Here is a 20,801-nt window from a genome sequence, read left to right on the forward strand (position 1 = left end):
TACACACCACTCCTCTCTAGTATATGCTATTTTGGTCTAACCCCTCCACTGTACATTACTCCAGTCTACACCACTCCATTCTACACTACTCCACTATATGCCAATCCACTCTATTTTATTTTACTCTGCACCACCCTACTGTACTCCGGTCTATCCTATTTCACTAGACACCACTCCATTTTACACTAATAAACAGTATGCAACTTCAATCTTTGCCCTCCACTGCATGGTACTCCACTCTTCCCCAATTCTGTACACCACTCCACTGAATGCTATTACACACTATTCCATTCCACAAAACACCAATCCAGTCTAAACCACTGTACAACACTCTCTATATGCTATCACACTTTATGCCACTCCATTGTCCACTACTGACTATACACTATTACACTCTATGCCGCTCCACTGTATGCCACTCCTGTCTGTGTCACTCCACTCTAAGCTATTCCATTTTATACCACTCCTTTCTACGTTACTCCACTCTACGGCATTCCAATGTACTCTCCTCCACTCTACAAAACTCTACTATACTCTATGCCACTCTATTAGACTCTACTCCACTCTATCCCTATGTACTCCACAGTCCAAATTTGCACTCAAATCCATGCTAGTAAATGCTATTGTACAACACTCTTCTCTACTCCACAACAGTTTCTAACACTGTACGACACAGCACTACACTCTATTGTATGAGACACCACTCCAATTTATAACAGTATCTATGACCCTACCTATGCCTCTTCAATGTATGCCACCCAACTCTATGCTAATCCATTGTACCCTACTCCACCCTATACTCCACTGGACACCACTCCACTGTATGCTATTCCACTATATGCCACTCCACATGTCTACTCTCCACTGCACAGTATTCCATTATATGCTATTCCATTATATACTACTAAACTTTATGGTAAGCCACTCTACGCAACTACAGTGTATGCTAACAGTGTATGCTACTCCACTCTACTCTGCCCTGTTCTATGACACTCTTCTCCACTCAATATAACTCCATCTCTAAACATCTACCACACTTTTTGGCACTCTGCAACATTCTACTCCACTCTAGCCCCGTACACTCCACTGTTCATCTCTATTCTCCACTCTATGCCCACACACTCCAATGTACAACACTGTATTATAGCATACAACACTATTCTATATGATACAGCACGCCACTCTATTTTACAAGGCCACACTCCAATTTATTACAGTTTAATATCTTCGCTACACCAGTACACTTCACTCCCTTGCCACTCTACTCTACAACACATCAATACAATCTATTGTATTTTACTCTATGTTACACTACTTCACTCGACTCTACTCCACTGTATGAGACTTTACCTCACTCTACGCCACTATACAACAATCCACTCTACGCAGCTCGACTGTTTCACACACTACTGTATTCTATGCAACTCCACTCTACAATACTCTACTACACTGAATGCCACTCTCCAACACTTTACTCCTCTCTATAAACCTTCAGTTCACGCTACAGCACTGTTCTATACTGTCTGTCACCATACAACACGCTACTCCACTTTACTGTACTATACTCTAGTCCAGTAAACAACACTGTACGCAACACTTTATATGCCACTGCACCCCACTATACTCCATTTTACTCTGACACAATACTCTACTCTACTGAACTACTACACTGTACAACACTCCACTCTATGCCACTCAATGCCATTATACTCCATAAAAACTGTATGCCAATCCACTATATCACACTTTACAACACTAAACTATACTGTACACCACTTTACAAAGATCAACTAGACTGTATGCCATTCTACTCTTCTGTATTCTACATCAATTTCCAATACTGTACAACACAGTGTTCCAATTTATGACACTTTACTCAACTGTATGCTATGCCACTCCACTCTACTGCACTCCACACCACTATAGGTCTACGACTCTCCATACTACTGTATGACACAACTCCACTCTACAATACCCCCTTCCAGTGTACTCCACCCTACTATACTCTCCTCTACTACACTTTATCTGAAGTCTATGCCACTGTACTGTTCTCCACTCTGTCACTCCGCTGTCTGACAATCTACTACGCTGTATGTAACTCCACTCTTACATTCTATGCTACTCTATGCCACTCTATGACACTCTACTCGACTCAATGCCAATCCAATCTACGCCATTGTATTACACTGTATGACACTCAATGACATGCCACTCAACTTCTCTCTGTGGTGCGCCGCTCCACTTTATGACACGGAACTCCACTCTAAGACTCTCCTTCACTGTACTCTATGACACTCTACTTGACAATATGCCACTCTGTGATCCTCTACTAACCATCCTTTATAACCACTCTACCCTATGCCATGCTGGCCACAGGGCCTGACCTGTGACTAAGCCTTCCGACTTACCCCCTATAACCACCCAACCCCATGCCACTCATGAAGTGCTTCTTTGTTTGATGGAGATGTGATCATATTCCTGTGCATCAAGAATGCATCTCTAAAATTGGCGTGAAACGCGCTCGGGGGGGGACTTTTAGTTAGCTGTCTATCACCCTGGGAAAAGAGCTGGAAGCCATTGCATACCACTAATGCATATGGAAAGGGGCTTCTGGGTCATTTTACATGCTAGTATTAGCACTACATAAGATATTATGCTCAAAAGAGCAACGATTCAAACATGTTCATCAAGGATTTCAGATAACGTTTCACGGTGAAACTTCGGGGAAAATACACTTGATGTGCCTTAGCCATGCACAAGATATGAGGATGATTTGTATTTTACAGAATTAATTGCTACTAAGTTTGGTGGAGATGCAAATCAAATTTCTGTGCATCAAGAACGCATCCCCAAAATCGGTGGTAAACGCACACGGAGGCCTTTTTAGTAAGCTGTCTATCATCCTGGGTAAAGGGCAGGCAGATGTTGCATACAACTAATGACAAAAACAAAAAGGTACCCTACCTCCCTCGCAGGAGGGTAGGTCCAATATTGAGGACTGCTGATGGAATTATAGCATCAGCATCAGTCCCTGGCATGTGTTTTCCTAAGGAGCTACATCTCGTACTTGGGGATGGGCGACCATTTTGATTTGACCAGTTGACTCAATGTAAGTGACTGTTTCTTAGCCCTCAGATTAGGGTTCATATTTAGTTGTGTTAATAGGAGAAGTAGGTTTTTTTGGTTCTGATGAAGCGTCGATGGATCCGGCTAGGCCACTAGACGCGAAACATGTTGACCCATGATTAGAGGTTCCACGATAGTTTCAGGCCTCTAAGTTTTTGTTTTTGAGAGTACTTGAGCATTACCACTCATTTTCTACTTTCGGTTAGGTTTTAATCTTGGCCTTTATCTCATTCGAGCTGATAAAATTTATGATGTGTCTTGAGATTAAGAGGCAATTTTAGTTTTTGGGTTTCTCTCCTGTTTCTCTTGGTGCCTGTAACAAAGTGTTCACCCCTATATAGTTGAACACACCAGTCACTATAAGAGTATTTCGGCTAAGAGCCCCCCCTTTGGGGAGCCCGTCAGGCATTGAAGCGCCGGTCTGACGAGGAGCATTCCCAATGATGAAGCCAGACATCCATTGTGATGCGTGAGGGCTCTTGCTCCTGAAGAATCAGGCCCCCCTGTTTTTCTATTTTTTGGAACAGTATACCTTTTTGTTTTTGTGATTAACGATTTTGGGAGACTGTACACTGGACCACTAACCTCCCGCTCCCCCACTTTGTCTTGCATACAACTAATGTACATTGGGTGGGGCCAAATGGGTGGAGCTTCTACCACATTTCACATACTTGTAGTTTTTAAAAGGGAGAACATGATCTCTAGTCTCAGCAGGAGATTACAAGAAAGAATCCACTTGTCATACCTCTATCAAGGGTTATACAAAACTTTTCAAGGTGGAAGGTGAAAAGTAAACACACTTGCTTTGCCTTGGCCATGTGCAAGAAAGTTAGGATGATTAGTACTTTACAAAGTGAAGCTTCAACTTGGGCACCTGCTTTGCTTGGATCTGTAAGTGCTTCCCATTAAGGAATAATTTCTGTGGAATGCGCACCATGTCAGAATGATTCCTGCCCTGAGTGTTTTTCCAAGAAGAGTTCATCATTTTGTGCAAAATGTTTTACCCAACTGGAATACTTTCTACTCGCTAATTAGTAAGTGCTACCTCATTGGGTAAATGTATAGTGCATCTCCTACACTACTCAAGGCCCCCGTGGTCATAGCCGGCTCCCTCCCTCCTGTGGGAGCTGGCACTGCCCACGCACGCAGGCAGCTGCTAAATATGCAACTAATTGCATGCAGGAGCAATATTTCATCCTATTCCCTGCCCACACATCATCGGGCAGCGAAACAGATGAAAACTCTACTCCCAGCAAGAGAGAGCATTTTTCACGCTCCTGCTAGCTGGAAGCAGCGTTAGTGTTTGCTGTTGCTTCTTGTGACAGCTCCCACCAAGCAAAAGCAAACAGCTATCTCCTGAGGCTGGGCACCTCGGGAGATAGCATGAGCTGGCTCTGGGGACTGGCAGCCCCCAGGGCCAATAATGACTCCAGGAGGGGGGCCATGAAGCCCCCTCTTTTCTTATGCAGGGGCTGGCACTGGGGATATGGCCCGTGAAGAGGACCGTAGCCACCCTCCACGTTTAAAAATATATATATTTGACCCCGGGAAGATGGTGGTCCCTGGGGCCTAATGTCTTGCTGAGCCCTGGGGAGGTGGTGGCCCTGGGGCATATGAAATCCTGAGGATGGGGGGTCCGCACAGGCCCCCTCCTTTAACAAAAAGCCATGGGACGTGTTGGTCCCTCATGCTGGCGCCAGGAGGGGGGGCGGTGGGGTCTGCACTGCCACTCTGTATATTTTGTATATAGCCCTGGGGAGGTGGTGGTCTTTCATGAAGAGTCGTCAAATTGCACCAAAGTTATTAGGAAAACAAAAAAGCTTTTCCTGTGGAAACTAGGTCTTAACTATAACTACCTACTGGCAACTGCGAGCGGGTAATGTATATGTACATTGCAAACTTTTCCCAAAGACAGCATTTTTTTGTTTTGTTTTCCTAGTAACTTTTGCGCCATTTGCTGAATCCTCATGAAATTTTCAAAAGTAGTTTACCACTAACTTTAGTTCTGTGTGGAAAGTTTTGGTGTGATTCGGCAAGCGGGTGTTGAGAAAAAGGAGGGGGCCCAAAACACATTTTCCCCATGCAATGTCTAGGGGGATTTTGCAGTCCTTTATATAGAAAGAGCCCCTTTTGTAATTTGGTAAAAACTTGTTCACTAGTTTCGGAGTTATTAAATGGCAAAAAAACAGATATCCTGGGAGGCAGATCCTCCACGGATCCGCAGGTACCAATGGGGGATCAGCGGGTACCAAGATGTAACTTTCTGCCAAATTTGGTGTGATTCTGTTCAGCCATTTTTGCTGTATTGCTGTTCAATTTTTCTATGGACAATTGCATGGGAAAAACATGTTTTGGGACACTTCTTTTCATGAATCCCGCTTGATGGGTCACCCCAAAAATTTCCAGGAAAAAGCTGAGCTGAATGAGACTTTTTAAAAATATTTTGTGAAGATTCATCAAATAGTGCCAAAGTTATTAGCAAACCAAAAGATTAATTTCCTATGGAAATGTGAACCTAACTATTCCTTCCCACTGGCCACCACCACTGGGAAATATATGTGGGGGTTAGGGAAAATTTATTCAACTCCATAAATTTTTTTTTAAAAACTAAATGCATTTGTATATTTACATGTATGTTTTTTCAAGCCCATGTGTGTATGTATGTGTATATAAATATATATATATATTTTTAAATATATATACATACATTTTTTTCAGTTAAAAAATCAAAGGTTACAAGGATATTATAGTTAGGCTTGCATTTTAAATGTGCAAAACCATAGACATTCACCTGCTATAGTTAGAGTTATCTCAAGTAACTATAACCTGTGCCCTAATGCAACTATAACTTGCACCCCCGTAAGTTATAACTGTAACTTGACCACACACACACCCTTTTTCTTGGCACCCGCTTTAAGGGATCACTTCTAAACTTTACGCAATCAATAAGAATTACTGGCACACTTTTTTAGGAACATTTTGTGAAGATTTGTCAAATGGTGCCAAAGATATAGGCAAGTCAAAAAATGCTTTTTCTATGGAAAAATGGTCCTAACTATAACTATCTTCTGGCGACCGCCAGTAGCTGAGACATATGCATATATATGTGTGTGTGGTAGATAGACATATATAAATGTGTGTGTGGTAGATATACATATATAAATGTGTGTGTGTAGAAACAGATTTGGAAAGGAACTCACATTAAAAAAAGCAAATTAAAAGATGTTATGGGGGAAGTGTAGGTACGGCCATGACTGATGAGTGTAAAGAAACCTATCCTGTGATGGAAGATGAAGACGTGGTGTGTCTTTTCTACCTTTCCCTCACCTCTACACTTTTCCCAGTGCAGGATTCTCTCTCTTTGAGCTTTAGGTTAAAGTTTAAACTCTTGGAAAATGTGTTCATGGCGGCTGCAAGATTAACTTTTAAATCCATTCCATCTTGTTTCCTCACAAGGTGAGGGTGTTCCGAACAGCAAATATCTAAGTCAATTGTAAGTCAACTCTATCACAATATTTTATACCCAAAAGGTAGAGGTAAAACGTGACATGGTCATATTATACGTCTTTCGTTTTGCATCATCTCGCATTGTACAAAAAAGGCTCCCATTATCCATTATCAAAAATGATGGCTCCTGTTCTATGGATTCTATTGAGCTAGAAACTCTCAATGTGATTTATAATGATACACTACCTTAGCACTTAAACCTGGTTTTCCAACCTAACACTATAAATCATTTTATTTTATTGCAGTCATTCAGGGAATGATATATACACTGCTCCACAAACCTCAGATGCATAGAAAAAACCAAGACAGATAAATATTAACAACCCTAGGCAGTAAAGAAATAATGCAACTGATCTCAGAAGAAGGACCATCGCTCAGATGTGACTATAATTATTTTGATGCCTATCATTAAAATCTATTATTTTTCTTTATGCCAGAAGGCAGTTGATTGACAGGAAAGTACCTGTCAGAGTACAGACTAGCTCCATGTTCTTTTGGTTGTAAGTGGGTCATTTATGCTAGAAGGGCAAATAGAAGAAAATACTAAATAGAATGGAATGGATAATAACGCCCCATAATCTGTCTTATTTTTGATGAAGGGAAAACTTTGGATGGCGTAGTTAGTACAAGTTGCATTTTATCCCAAGACTGGAGGTTACAAGTTACAGAGTTGTTCATAGCAAAGCAGTCACATAGTATGTAACTTTGGCAAAATAATTCAGGTAGACGCCTAACAAGCTGAAATAGTTCCCTACGGAGCATAAAAATGTCTGAATGACTTCCAGCCCCATTAATACAGCACCATTAGACATAAGTGACCCATAAAACTAAAGCCTGGTAACAAATATTCCGTGTTTGCTAAAGGTTCAAGACAAATCAGCACCAAGAAACTTGAAAGTTTGTATTGGAGATGAAAAATGTTTAGGTGAGCTAGTCAGATACATGACGTCCAGTATCTCCGACTTGTTATTATGGAACAATTTTCAAGTGTGCATTGGTGACTCGGAATATTGTCTCACCTCATTTTTGAATGAAAGAATAGCAACAGTCAGAATTGCTGGAAAGATGTCTATAGGCCTCTAAGTCTCGAGTTTCCACCCAACCGAGAGCCATCTCAACAACTTCAAAGCAATGGAGTGGACCAAGGAATATTCCCTTTGAAAACCCATATACACATAAGACGTATCCAGCACAGTGTTTATATCTTGCTGAACGAATAGAGCGTCTATATTGGGTTGCTGGTCATAGGTGACTGGTCAACTAGTAAGGCAATGTCTGGTTGGAAAGGTCTTGTATGGGCCCACCCTGCTCATTGTTAGCTTCAAATTGTGTGGCTTTATGCCCTCTTGTCAGGTGCGTTGTTCTGGACCTTTGAATCCTCTCTGCCTTTTGCCACCAATTCAGCACAACTGCTGGGGGTTGAGGGGGTTAAGGTACTGAATGCACTGCGATACTTCTTGCAAACAATGCAATCCATAGTATCACTGTGGGCTGGGGAAAGTTGCAGTCTGTCTTGGAAACCAAGTGGCGTCATGCTGGTAATACCGATGTGAGCAAATATTTGGTATTCTTTCCCAGCGGTGCATGGTATGCCACCACTTCCATTATTATGCTGCTGATCTGCCTAATGACAGTGGTTCTGCTCCTGCCTCTCACTATCTCTGGATTGTATATTCCCTCTTTGCAGCCCACTACAGGTTGCATGAGATAAACAGCATACATAGCATAATCGGAATACATAAGTCACAGCCCAGAGCACTACATCCACTGGGGGCAGGAGGCAGCAGGCCAGGTTCCCTTGTTCAAAGGGAGACAAGGAGAAGAGGAAATTGTACTGAAGGTCAACATGGACGTGTATTTATTGGGAAAGAGGGAATAATCATCTGATCACATGATCGGAGGTTACCCATGCGATCACAGGTATTTTACTAAGTGACAAATAAAAATGGCCCTAAGACTTGGTTAAAATATCTTGTAGGCATGTGTTTGTGGGGGGAGCTGAAGAAAAACAACTAATGAAAGGGGAGAGAACATAACTGATAAAGAAGCAGGCAGCCCAAAGAAAAATTATAAAATATAGATTACTCCTCCGATTTTCATAGATTTCCAAAGGTCGGGTGATTCACAAAATTCCTGAAGCCCAGACATAGAAATCTATGAAAATATGGGGCTTTTCCTACTTAAGCCTATCTACAAACGTCAACTTTTTTACCACTTATTGGTTCATTCTACTATTTAGGGGCAAACACACCTTTACTTTTTTTATTATTCACTGAAAGAATAGTGTTTCATGTACAGAAACCCCTTCGCCCACACTCCAGGGAATATGAGGAGAGTCCAGTGCCCATCATGGACACGTTAAGGGCGTAATCCATATTTTCATGAATAAATTGTGTGTCAGGCTCATAGCCATTCCAAAGGCACCCCCTACTTCTCCACTAAGAACACCAAAGATCCTGCCACAATATACTAAATTTAGGACGGGAGAAAATCGGTAATTGGCACAAATGCCTAAATGCACTAAGTTCTGCCTGTGGTGTAAATATCCTTAGATCCTCGATTGCAGACTTAGCTCTCAAAAGATCTGGTAGCCAAGAAACATCCCAATCATGAGTTTTGAGGAAAGAGAACTGGCCTCCATGTTTAGAAGCTGTCAAATAATTTCAGTGCATCCAAAACATAGGACGAAATTTCAATGAAGAGCAGTAAGCTGACTGTGCGGACAAGAAAGTTCACCATTTAAGTAAATGGGACTAGAAAGTGCACCATTTAAGTAAATGATGGAAAGTTATTTATAATGTTAGGCCTTGAAACATGTATTTCACGATGTATAGGTCTGATTCACAGGATAATTCGTTTACCTACCATTTGTAGTTTTAGGCCTTTTTGGGGGTTCACGAATATCGCAAAGTGTATGCACAAAGATCTACAAATATATGTGTGTGTATATATATATATGAATATATGTGTGTGTGTGCCTTATAAAGTGTGAAGCTAGTTACAAAGAAATGGAGTGACAAATAGAATGAGGTATAATAATGATTACTGAAGGAAAAGTGGGAGGAGGCTGAATGCAGAGAAAAATGGGGCTGCAAATTGAGGAAAGAGGAACTAGGGTGGGTGAGAGTAGTACTGAATTTAATATAGACTCTTGTTTCCAATAATCCTACTCCTGCAGATAGGTAACCTGCAGGTTTGGGGTTGGAATAAATGTGCATTTGCACAGCCCCTCCCAGATATGTTTTTCTGCAATGACAAATATGATTCTATATAAACCGATTTTCCTAAATCCCCTAAAGGTCTTGATTGCAGCACTTTCTGACTATAACTGTGCATTTACTCAAAAAAAATAAAAATACCGGTAATGTTCGATGAGCAACTTGGGTGGGAAAGACATTGGAAACTTTTGTGAATTACCTCAAATGTATCACTTTGAGCCCCTTGACCGGGATGACATTGAAATTACTGTGAGGAGGATGAAGCATGTGGTATGCCTTCGCTGAGGCTCGCTCCAGTCAAGAGTTGGACCCAGGCTGCCATGTATCTAAAAGCACTTACTATTTATCTGGGAGTTAGGGCGACTAATGTCCGTACTAAATCAAATCCTAGAGGGCATACACATTTAATAATCATTTGTCTCAAAGTCATATTGATTATTTCTTGGTTGACTTAAGGTTGTGGCCCCGAGGAGCGGATATGGTAATGTAAGAAATGTAATAAAGAGTTGAGAGTGACCACAATCCTTTGGCTCTTACATTGCACACATTGTTTGTTCAGCACTTAGTTGATACTTTAACTCTACCTTGAAATGGTAAGGGCATTTGCACATTGGAAAGGCGTCACCTTAAATGGCGACAGATTGCTACAAAACCGGAAACCCTCTTACTAAACTAAAGGCAACATTATCTAGGGTCTCTGGAAGTAATGGGGAGGAGGTAGATCCTTTAGATCTTAGTCTGTTACATAAAGGGATCTTCAAGGATATAGAGGCTTACTTTTTTATTACCCCACTTCTATGAAGAAGCCCCCACCAAACAATAATAGATGGTTAAGTAGAGAGTGTAGGTGCCAAAGACAGTCTCTAGCTGGGGCTATTCAATTGAAAAATCCTCCTTTGATTTCTGCTGCTAGAAAGGACTACAAGCATAGTTTATTGAATGCCATAAAGGTGTGGGACGACAATCGATGGTGGATTCTAACAGAAGCATGTCGCTCAAAGGATCATTCAGGGTTCTGGAAGCTGGCTGCCAGCGTTATCAACCCCCAGGGTCTCGAACCACAGAATCATGTCCTTTCTTCTGAATGGTTTACTCAATTTCATTCCTATACTATGAGGAGATTGTTGCTACAGCTGAGAGTGCCCAGTTGAATAGCAGCCTCTAGACCTTTAATGTCCCTCCCCATTCACCAAACAGGATGTTTTTGCTTCTTTGTCCTCTTTTGGGAGTTGTAGAGCTCAAGGCCCTGATGGTTTACCTGTAGACAGGTTCATGGCATTTATGACTGGGCTGACTATATATTAGCTCTATTGAACGCAATTGCATTGGTTACCTCTACTCCAGAATCCTGGCAAGGAGTCAAATCAAATCAAATCAAATCATTAACATTTATAAAGTGCGCTACTCACCCGTGCGGGTCCCAAGGCGCTAGGGGGAAGGGGCTACTGCTGCTCAAAGAGCCAGGTCTTGAGAAGTCTCCGGAATGCAGAGTGGTCCTGGGTGGTCCTGAGGATGGTGGGGAGGGTGTTCCAAGTCTTGGCCGCCAGGTAGGAGAAGGACCTCCCACCCGCCGTGGAGCGGCGGATGCGAGGGACGGCGGCGAGAGCGAGGCTGGTGGAGCGGAGAAGACGGGTGGGAGCGTAGAAGCTGAGGCGACGGTTGAGGTATTCTGGTCCCTTGTTGTGGAGGGCTTTGTGTGCGTGGGTGAGGAGACGGAAGGTGATCCTTTTGCTGACGGGAAGCCAGTGCAGGTGTCTCAGGTGTGCTGAGATGTGGCTGTTGCAGGGTATGTTGAGGATGTCGAGGTTATTCCTGTATATAAAAAGGGGGCTAAGTATATACTGGCTAATTACAGGCCCATTAGCCCTACTGATGGAATCTAAAAGGTTTTCAGTTGCATGGTCCTAGCAAAGATCCAAATCTGGATTTCAGAGGAAGATATTATAATTCCACTTCAAGTGGGATTTAGATCTAAAACATCAATGAAAGATCAGGTTTTTTCCTAGTCCTGAGGCTGAGGTTGTGACTAGTCCTGAAAGAGATGGGCATGCCCCATGGTATTTTATCCCTATTGATTAGGCTTCATGATATAAATTCTGCTCATGTTAGAAGGGGTACACAGGGCCAACTAACTGACATGATCCCAGTGCTGAAAGGTGTACAGCAAGGAAGTGTACTGCCCCCCACTCTTTTTTCCTTATATATAAAAATATATCATATCTATCCGAATGTTCTGCAGATGCTCCCACTATAGCTAACTCTAGAACCCACATATTATTTGTTTCTGATGACACTCTTATAATACCAAAAACCCTGAGTGATGTGCACGCCTCCTTAATAAATTTGGCGCATTTTGCCAGGTCCAAGGCCTGGAAATAAGTACTGCTAAAATAAAGTTTATGGTGTTTAGTCATCATAAAAAGTCTAAGGGCAATTTAGAGCTTGGGGGAAAGTTATAGAGACGGTTGACTTGTTCGACTTTTGGGATCAAACTCTCACCAAAAAAGTCATGGTGCCCTCATTAGCATGGCTTCTTTGAAGCACGCACAGACATATTGCTGGTACCATTTTAAAATAACATTGTGGGGCTCATTCTGAGCCCGGCGGGCGGCGGGAGCCGCCCGCCTGGAGGGAGCCGCCAAATGACCGCACCGCGGTCAAAAGACCGCGGCGGCCATTCAGACATTTCCTCTGGGCCGGCGGGCGCTCTCCAAAAGAGCGCCCGCCGGCCCAGAGGAAATGCCCCTGCAACGAGGACGCCGGCTCAGAATTGAGCCGGCGTAGTTGCAGGGGTGCGACGGGTGCAGTTTGCACCCGTCGCGTATTTCAGTGTCTGCATTGCAGACACTGAAATACACAGTGGGGCCCTCTTACGGGGGCCCCTGCAGTGCCCATGCCATTGGCATGGGCACTGCAGGGGCCCCCAGGGGCCCCGCGGCACCCCCTACCGCCATCCTGTTCCTGGCGGGCGAACCGCCAGGAACAGGATGGCGGTAGGGGGTGTCAGAATCCCCCATGGCGGCGCAGCAAGCTGCGCCGCCATGGGGGATTCCAAGGGCAGCGGAAAACCGGCGGTAGACCGCCGGTTTTCCTTGTCTGACCGCGGCCGAACCGCCGCGGTCAGAATGCCCTGCGGGGCACCGCCGGTCTGTCGGCGGTGCTCCTGCCGACCCTGGCCCCGGCGGTCTGAGACCGCCGGGGTCAGAATGACCCCCTGTGTCTCTTTCACAAAGCCAATAGCACCAGCCTCACAGGTTTATGTGACAACGACTTTTGGTGCTGCGCTATACGATGCAGAGTTGTGGGGTTTTAGTGATGTCTCTGTTGAGGAGTGTTTGGAGAATAGATTCTTAAGATCGTTAGCCTTCCTTCCATTAAGATCCCAGCTGTACCGATTGTTTCTGAACATGGGTGTTAAAAAGTTATCCTTAAAAGACCTCTTTACATGCTTTGTTATTCTGGCGGCAAATACAGACTACCCCAGATCTGGATCATTATGCCGCTGCCTTGCAAAACATCATCAAAATGGACAAATCTAATAAAATCATGTGGTTGAGGTCCACAAATAAAACTGTTGACTTCTTTAGGCCTTGGTGACTGATGACAATATCACACTGTAGCCCCTGTTCTAGTTGCGGCTGGCGACTTGAAAAAGTGGCGGGCGGGGGCAGAGGGAATAGAATAAAAATAAACAACACAAAAAAAAAAAAACTTACCTGAGCATCGCTGCCACTTTCTGCCACTCTTTGCTGCACTGCAGGCACAGGCTCCCAGCATGTGCCAAACAAGACACTGCTCAGAGCAGCATTATGATTGGCTGGAGCCCCTGGCTGAGCGCTCCAGTGCAGACTAGGAGCCTGTGCAGGCTCTCTCCAACTCGGCAACACAGTGCCAGGTTGGAGAGAGTCCTTGTGCGCATGTGTGTTTGGCCGGCCCGAGACGGCCGGCCAAACATACATGCGCGCTGAGGGGAGTGCTCTGTGCACTCCCCTCACTGCTCGTCACCCCATGGCCCCGTCCCTTTAGAAATAAAAGGAGAATAAACATTTTTTATTATCCTTTTATTTTTGAAGATTTGCAGCTCCTGCTGCTGCTGATGGGCGTGACACTCCTCCTCCCAAGCGCAGGTGCCACCCTGCCCTATTCCTTCCAAAGATGCACTGTAAAAAACGATTTTGGGCTCACACATTATATTGGGAGGGACATAAAGTTGTTGGCTCTTCATTGAAAACGGATTTCTTATATTTTATATAATTGCATGGCCTACATAAAATACTGGGGCTTGATCACAGTCCCATTAGACAGGAAACTCTATCATCAGTTTAGAGTGGGGACTCTTCCCCTTAGGTCATTCACTGTAACCTGGTCTCGGTCTGTTTCACTGGTATGCCCCTTTGGCACTGAGCAATTTGAGTTGGTTCCTTATGTGTTTTTTGTGTGTCCGGCATATGCCCAGCTTAGCTCTGCTTGGCTGGCACCTACGTGTAGACTTCTGGACACAGCTAGTCATTCTGTTGCACTGAAGATACTGAGAACTGACTCTTGCACTTTGTGCGTGGGGTAGCTTCATTTTTGGGTTTGATGTAGGCAAAAAGAAGATCTCTCATCAGATGAACTTGATTTAGCAGTGCTTTATTGTTGGGATATATTGTGATTTGATTTTACTATTGTGTGGGGTACGCTTGTTTTTAATTGCCTGTGATATATTGTGTTATTTATGTTTTAATCAGAATTATACTGCTATATTTATTGTTCTATGATGGAACCTTTTATGGCTTCCGCCGAAATAAAGTTATTTGACAAAGACTTTGGGCCTGATTACGACTTTGGCGGATGGGATACTCCATCACAAACGTGAAGGACATCCTGCCCGCCATTTTACAAGTTATGTAGGATATAATGGAACTTGTAATGCGGCGGACTGGATATGGGTCACATTTGGGACAGAGTATCCCATCCTCCAATGTCGTAATCAGGCCCTATGTGCCACTTTGTGGGTGTTTCAAACAAACAAAGTAGCCACCCCTGACAATTACAGACTGGCTATTGAGAAAAAAACATGCAATGGGCATATTTCCTTCTCTGTGCACACATCCAAGCTCTGGAAATCAGTATTATCAGGAATAAGCATCTTCCATGACTACGTAGAATTCAGGAAGGTGGTAAAGGGCTGGCTATTCTCAAACAAATTACTTATTAAGACACAGGTTTTTTCAGATGGTAATGGTGTGTGTGCACCAGCTATCAATGTTAATCTCTGCCGTACTCCAAGAATAGGCAGAGATGTAAACGTATTGCATCTTGTGTGGAGCACCCGTCTGAACTTCAACAGTGGCATCCAACCCTTCCCACTGAGGTCTTACTACAAAACAATTGTACCAGCCTTTCACAAGCATATTCAAATGACCTTACGACGGTTCATGTGTATGCAAGCACTACTCTATCTCTCTTTCAGCTCTCTGTTTCACTCCATGTTGAAGCACAGCCACAAGTTCACCAAGACACAGTTGGAGCACCACTCTAAACCGCACATGATACTTATCCGCATCTCTCGAAGCCCAACGTATAACCCCAAAATCTACCAACCACACATACAAATGGAGTAGTCTACCAGTCAACTACTCTGGGGGCTCATCAGGGCTAAGAGAAGATACATAAATGCTACCATCAATCATTTAAATGGAAATAGAAAACTGTAGATATTCACTGCCCCAGAGTACCTGCTTGCTACTGAGAGGTGCTGGTACTCTTCCATTAAAAGTATGGACCCCCTGCTGAGAAGTGCAGATACTCTCCCTATCAAATTAAAGAGGTGCAGGTACTCAGTTCCTGACAGTATCTGCCCATGCATTAAAATTACTTGCTACAGCTGAATACATGTCAATGGCAACTTGCTACCACCCAATTCCAAAAACTGGCAATGACAGTGGGACTCCCGCTGAGTTGAAATTCCCGCCACTGGGAGTCTTTACATGTCAAGGTTAGCAAGAAGGTGAGCCATGATTTGCATATGTGCACCCCATACCAATAAATCCCTAGGGACACAAAACAGACCCTCCACCCTGCTCGAAACTGGTATACTCGGGGGCGTAACAAAGGCCCCTACAGCGCAGGGGGAGGCCACATTTTCAGGACCACCATCCCAACCCTTCAAGGGGCACCCATTCAGGCCCAGACCAATGAATATCTGCGGAATTTTGGGATACTCAGGGCACCCTCATCACAATCTGCTGGGGGGTAGCGGCACCATTTTTCATTACGCCACTGCCTACGCTTTTTCAGAGGGAAGGACAGCCTTCCGCGTCTCATGGATGAGGAGCTCCACACAACCCAATCAGTTGTATTTTTTAGAATGAGAGTCTAAATAATTTACATCATTATCTGTACATACAGTGCTCTGAAGGGGTCACTAGTGACGTCAGTTGCTCGAAAAGCGCCATAAAAAAATTATTAATAATAAACACATCAGTCAGTCCAAAATGCAAAGCCTGCGAAGGTGGCATGCCTGTTGCTAACAAGTATCTGGAAGCCCAGAAGAGGGTACTCTGGGAGAAGGATGACCCGAACCACGACGAAGGATGGCACGAGCAGAGTGCAAGTTCCTCTTTATAGCTTGTTGCAGTCACTAAGGAATACATTTTAATTGAAAATACTTCGGAGAAAGCTTTAGTTGTTTTGCGGAATCACTCCGCTTTAAGATTTTAAGTTATATTCACACGAGAGGAATTTACTTGAATCCAAATGAGAACCATTCCTTCGATCGTGGTTTTCCTGAAAATGTGGTATGTATTTGATCCCAAGGGGCACAGCCAGCCCCTTCAAGATTACACAAAATAGAGATTCGCCCTCAAGTCTTCATAATTCCAATTAATTTAAGTCTGATTGGTAGTCATAGTTTCTAGGCTCCCCCCCACCCCCTGTGCTCTTTCTTCCTGATGTGTACCCCAATCTTTCCGAAAGAACACAGCCGTCACGCCTGAACGCATACACATGTGCATGACGAAAGCACGTTAGTGTTGGGTGTGCCACCTGCATAGATGCATTAACAAATGAATGCATTCCTGAGTCCTGGAAACGAGTGTCCAAACGTATTCATAAGATAATAATAAAAGGGGGGCCTATTCGGTTGTTTTAGGGTATGGCTGTGGGGTGAAGGGGAAATGGCACTTTATCTGGCCCAACAGAATGCAGCCATAGCACTGTACATCTTGTTAAGTGCTCTCACTATTAAGAGCTGGTGTGATTGTGCATTAACATTTTTTTTAAGAGTTTTTAGTTACACCTTAAAAGCTGCCATCCAATTGTAAATGCCCCCATAAAAGTTTGCAAAGCACCATAGCTGTGCTGCCTACTTTTAAATAACTAACTGCGTGATCGTTTCATTTGGCGGTTGTCAACTACAGTCGCTTTAAACATAAAGTTAGGTTGCTTCACTAAATTCTGCCTGAATCTGAGAGCTCAGTGGACTAATTCTTTACCTAAGCAGATGTGTGCTTGAACCCATCATGCATGAATCCAGATTGGAATCCCTCCATGGCTATTACGCCTTTCATTCTCCCAGGGTCGAAAAAAATGAAAACTACCGGGTTGGTTTGGAATAACTATCTGGAATCCATAGTGGCTAGAAGCCCTTGGGCGAAAGGGCGCTTTACAAATACGCGTTGTATTATGTTCCCCCACACAACGAACAGGAGAAGTGAAGAGACACAATCACCATGAAAACACACTCCCACCACACATCGAAGGACCTACCTCGGTGGCTGGGACACACTCAGAGGGACCCCGGCGAGGAGCAGGAAGACTGGCGGGAGAACCAGCAGTATCACAGCCTTCATCCTCCCGGCCTAAAGAGAGAGATCCCCGGGACACACGAAGCAAGGCTGCCAGCACACCACAAGTGCAAACAACAACAAAGGGTCCCCAAAACGAAGCGTCAGACTCCTTCAAACAGTCTGAGTGCAGCAGCGGCCCGCGAACAGTCGTGCACAGCTGGCCCAAACCGGCTTCGGCTCTCCCTCGTGCCCCTTTGGAGATCCCACTGCTGCGTGGAATGAAAGTGCCAGCAGGAGCGGGGCAGCCACTGAGCGCAGCCAAAGCCCAAGTTTCACAGCTCACTTTCTGCAAAAATAATTAGAAACAGTTGCACGCCCTAGCGGTTTATTTTGACATGGAAAGCGCCCAGTTCATAGCCTTCTTTCGGGAACCGTCTCATTCCTGGCATGCCAGCACTGCGTATATTTTTTTATTAGAAGCAGCGAGCTGGTGTAGGTTAGATAAATGGGGTTGCTTTTACGAAAAAACGCGATTCAAGTCCTTAGTCATTGGTTGGCAAGAAGAGGCTTTCAAAGCACAAGCCAGGTCGATACAGTTTCACGCTTGGAGTACCCGGAATGTCATGTTTCGTAGCAAAGGGAGTTAGGGAATGGAAAGGAAACGTATTTAGAAAGAGCAACGTCCACCCGAAAAGGGCGCTTTGGCGCTAGAAACGACACAGTCAAAAGAGATTAGCTAACAGCAGTAGAGTGGGGATAGTAACAGAAAATAAAAGTTTTCAACATTTTTGTTCAAGAGAGCAGACGTTTTTAATCTCCAAAGGGCGGTCGTTCCACAATCGAGGCCCGAAAACAGAGAAAGAACGCCCTTCGATCCGAGTCTCTTGTTCAGTTTGAGATTGGGACAAATTTTATACCAGGGCACCAAAAAAAAAGTGCCGCCCATTACCACAAGAATAGGCAATAGGAGTGAACAGGGGTTGTTATTATAAAGGACCGCAGCATTCTTGATACCTGCGTTGATTATCTGAATCTTAGGATCATAGTAAGTTATAAGTTGCAAGTTGATCATAGAATCCTTATTAGAAAACAAATTCTTTCCTTGACCTAACTGGAGAAATATTAATAATTCCTTAAAATGATTCTTATTTCTCCAGTTCGGTCAAGCAAAGTATATGTTTGTGTGGCATGCTGCAGCTAAACAAAGATTTGCGTTGAAACTTCACTAAGAATTGTGCTTTATTTTTTCTCCAGGGTGGTATTGCACAAGATGGGCAGAGTGCAGACCTCGCAGTGCCTGCGGCGATGCGGACTGGAGGGTACATTTTACCATATGCTATGGTCCTGCCCAGTCATACAGACATATTGGGCAGGGATCGCCGGGGTAGTGGCCCAGGTGCTGGGGAGTCAGGTCCCGTTGGACCCAAAGCTGCTTCTGCTTAATGTGGCAGGGGAGGAACATTGGGCAAAACATCAAGGGGCATATTTATACTCCGTCTGCGCCGAATGTGCGTCAAAAAGTTTGACGCACATTCAGCGCAAACGTTGCCCCATATTTACACTTTGACGCCTGAGCCTGCGTCCGCCGTGTGCGTCATTTTTTGGATGCAGCAACCCGCCTTGCGTTAATGTTATGCAAGGTAGGCGTTCCCGTCCAAAAAATGATTTAAACGGCCGTGCGTCGTATTTATGCTTTCGGGCAAAAATGACGCACGGCCGGGAGGCGGGCCCGGAAAATGACGCACAGCCCGATTTGCATCAAAAATTAACGCCTCGGTCAGGGCAGGCGTTAAAATGGGGCAAACACACCTGTATTTAATCAGAACACACAGAAGCAACAGCAGAGCAGCAGAGCAGCAAAAAGGAGACATGGAGGTGATTCTTATCCAGCGTGCACGCAGACGCAGAGCCCAGCAGCTACAACAGCAGCTACAACAACACCAGCAGGGACCCCAAAGGCAGCGCAGAAGGCAGGAGAGGATATTCCACCCCAGAACAACCCTTCATGGCCTCAGGGAACACAACATCATCCAGAGGTACAGGTTGAACTGGCAGGCCATTCAGCAGCTGCTGCGAAACTTTGAGCCACAGTTGGCACCCACTTTGCTGACACCCCGCACCATCCCAACAGAAACCAAGCTGCTTGCCGTACTTCACATGCTGGCAAGTGGCTCTTTTCAAACAACTGGTGCTCTGGTTGCCGGAATATCACAACCATCATTCTCTGCCTTTTTGCCCAAAGTACTGGATGCCATCATTGGACTTGCACCCCGCCACATCTGCTTCCCTAACACACTGCAGAAGCAGCAGGAAACAAAACAGGGGTTCTACCTCATTAGTGGCTTCCCACACGTCCTTGGTGCAATCAACTGCACACATGTACGCCTTGTGCCACCTGCTGCAACTGAACACCTCTACCGCAACAGGAAGCACACACACTCTATCAATGTGCAGGCCATTGTCGATCACCAAGGATTGATCACCAACATCGTGGCTAAATATCCTGGGAGTGTCCATGACTCATTCATCTTCCGTCACTGCACCATCACTGAACACTTCCAGGATGGACGGTTTGGCAATGGACTACTTGTTGGTAAGTACAAAAACCTACTTATATGCACACTGCACAGCAACCCTCTAGGACACACAACACATACACCACAACAGCAACATGTGAACAGGAACACACTGAGGTTGTGACATCACTAGCCATGTTTCTTAGGTCACCATTGAACCTGTCACACATGGGAAATTAGTGTACAGTCTAATGTTAAGATGTCAAAGATCACAATGTGTGGAGTGGGTTGCCTAAATGTCACCTTGCAAATTGTAAGTGTCCCAATTACGTTTACATTAATCCATTGCATAAGTCTAAAGGTATGGGATGTCCAGGGTACATTGATATGAACGTATTAACATCACTGTCAAAATGAATTTGTGTATGGAACTATCATCTCACCCCCAGTGAAGACACACAGGCACCTGTCTCACAAGTCACAATGCTAGGGAGGGCACACTGTACTGCAAATCCCAAAACATGCTGCTGACAAACGGTCACCAGCCAAACACTCGTTCAGCCAAGGAAGCAACACGATGCAGATGGTAGATCCTACAAGCCTAGGATGCGGCATAATAACACAAAAGAGTCACAGAAAACACAAGACAACTACTGCCATGA

General features: G+C 44.4%; 1 protein-coding gene across 1 annotated transcript in view; it reads right to left on the reverse strand.

The window, feature by feature from the left end:
• ITGBL1 (integrin subunit beta like 1) overlaps positions 1 to 18,100 on the reverse strand; it is a 1,057,888-nt gene extending 1,039,788 nt beyond the window's left edge. Inside the window, exon 1 of the mRNA XM_069205062.1 lies at positions 17,604 to 18,100. Within this exon, the coding sequence (XP_069061163.1) occupies positions 17,604 to 17,686 (83 nt within the window). The 5' untranslated portion in view covers positions 17,687 to 18,100. The remainder of the gene's footprint in view (positions 1 to 17,603) is intronic.
• Positions 18,101 to 20,801: the final 2,701 nt, after the last annotated feature.

Source organism: Pleurodeles waltl, chromosome 8 (genome assembly GCF_031143425.1).
Source record: "Pleurodeles waltl isolate 20211129_DDA chromosome 8, aPleWal1.hap1.20221129, whole genome shotgun sequence".
Classification (NCBI taxonomy): Eukaryota; Metazoa; Chordata; class Amphibia; order Caudata; family Salamandridae; genus Pleurodeles; species Pleurodeles waltl.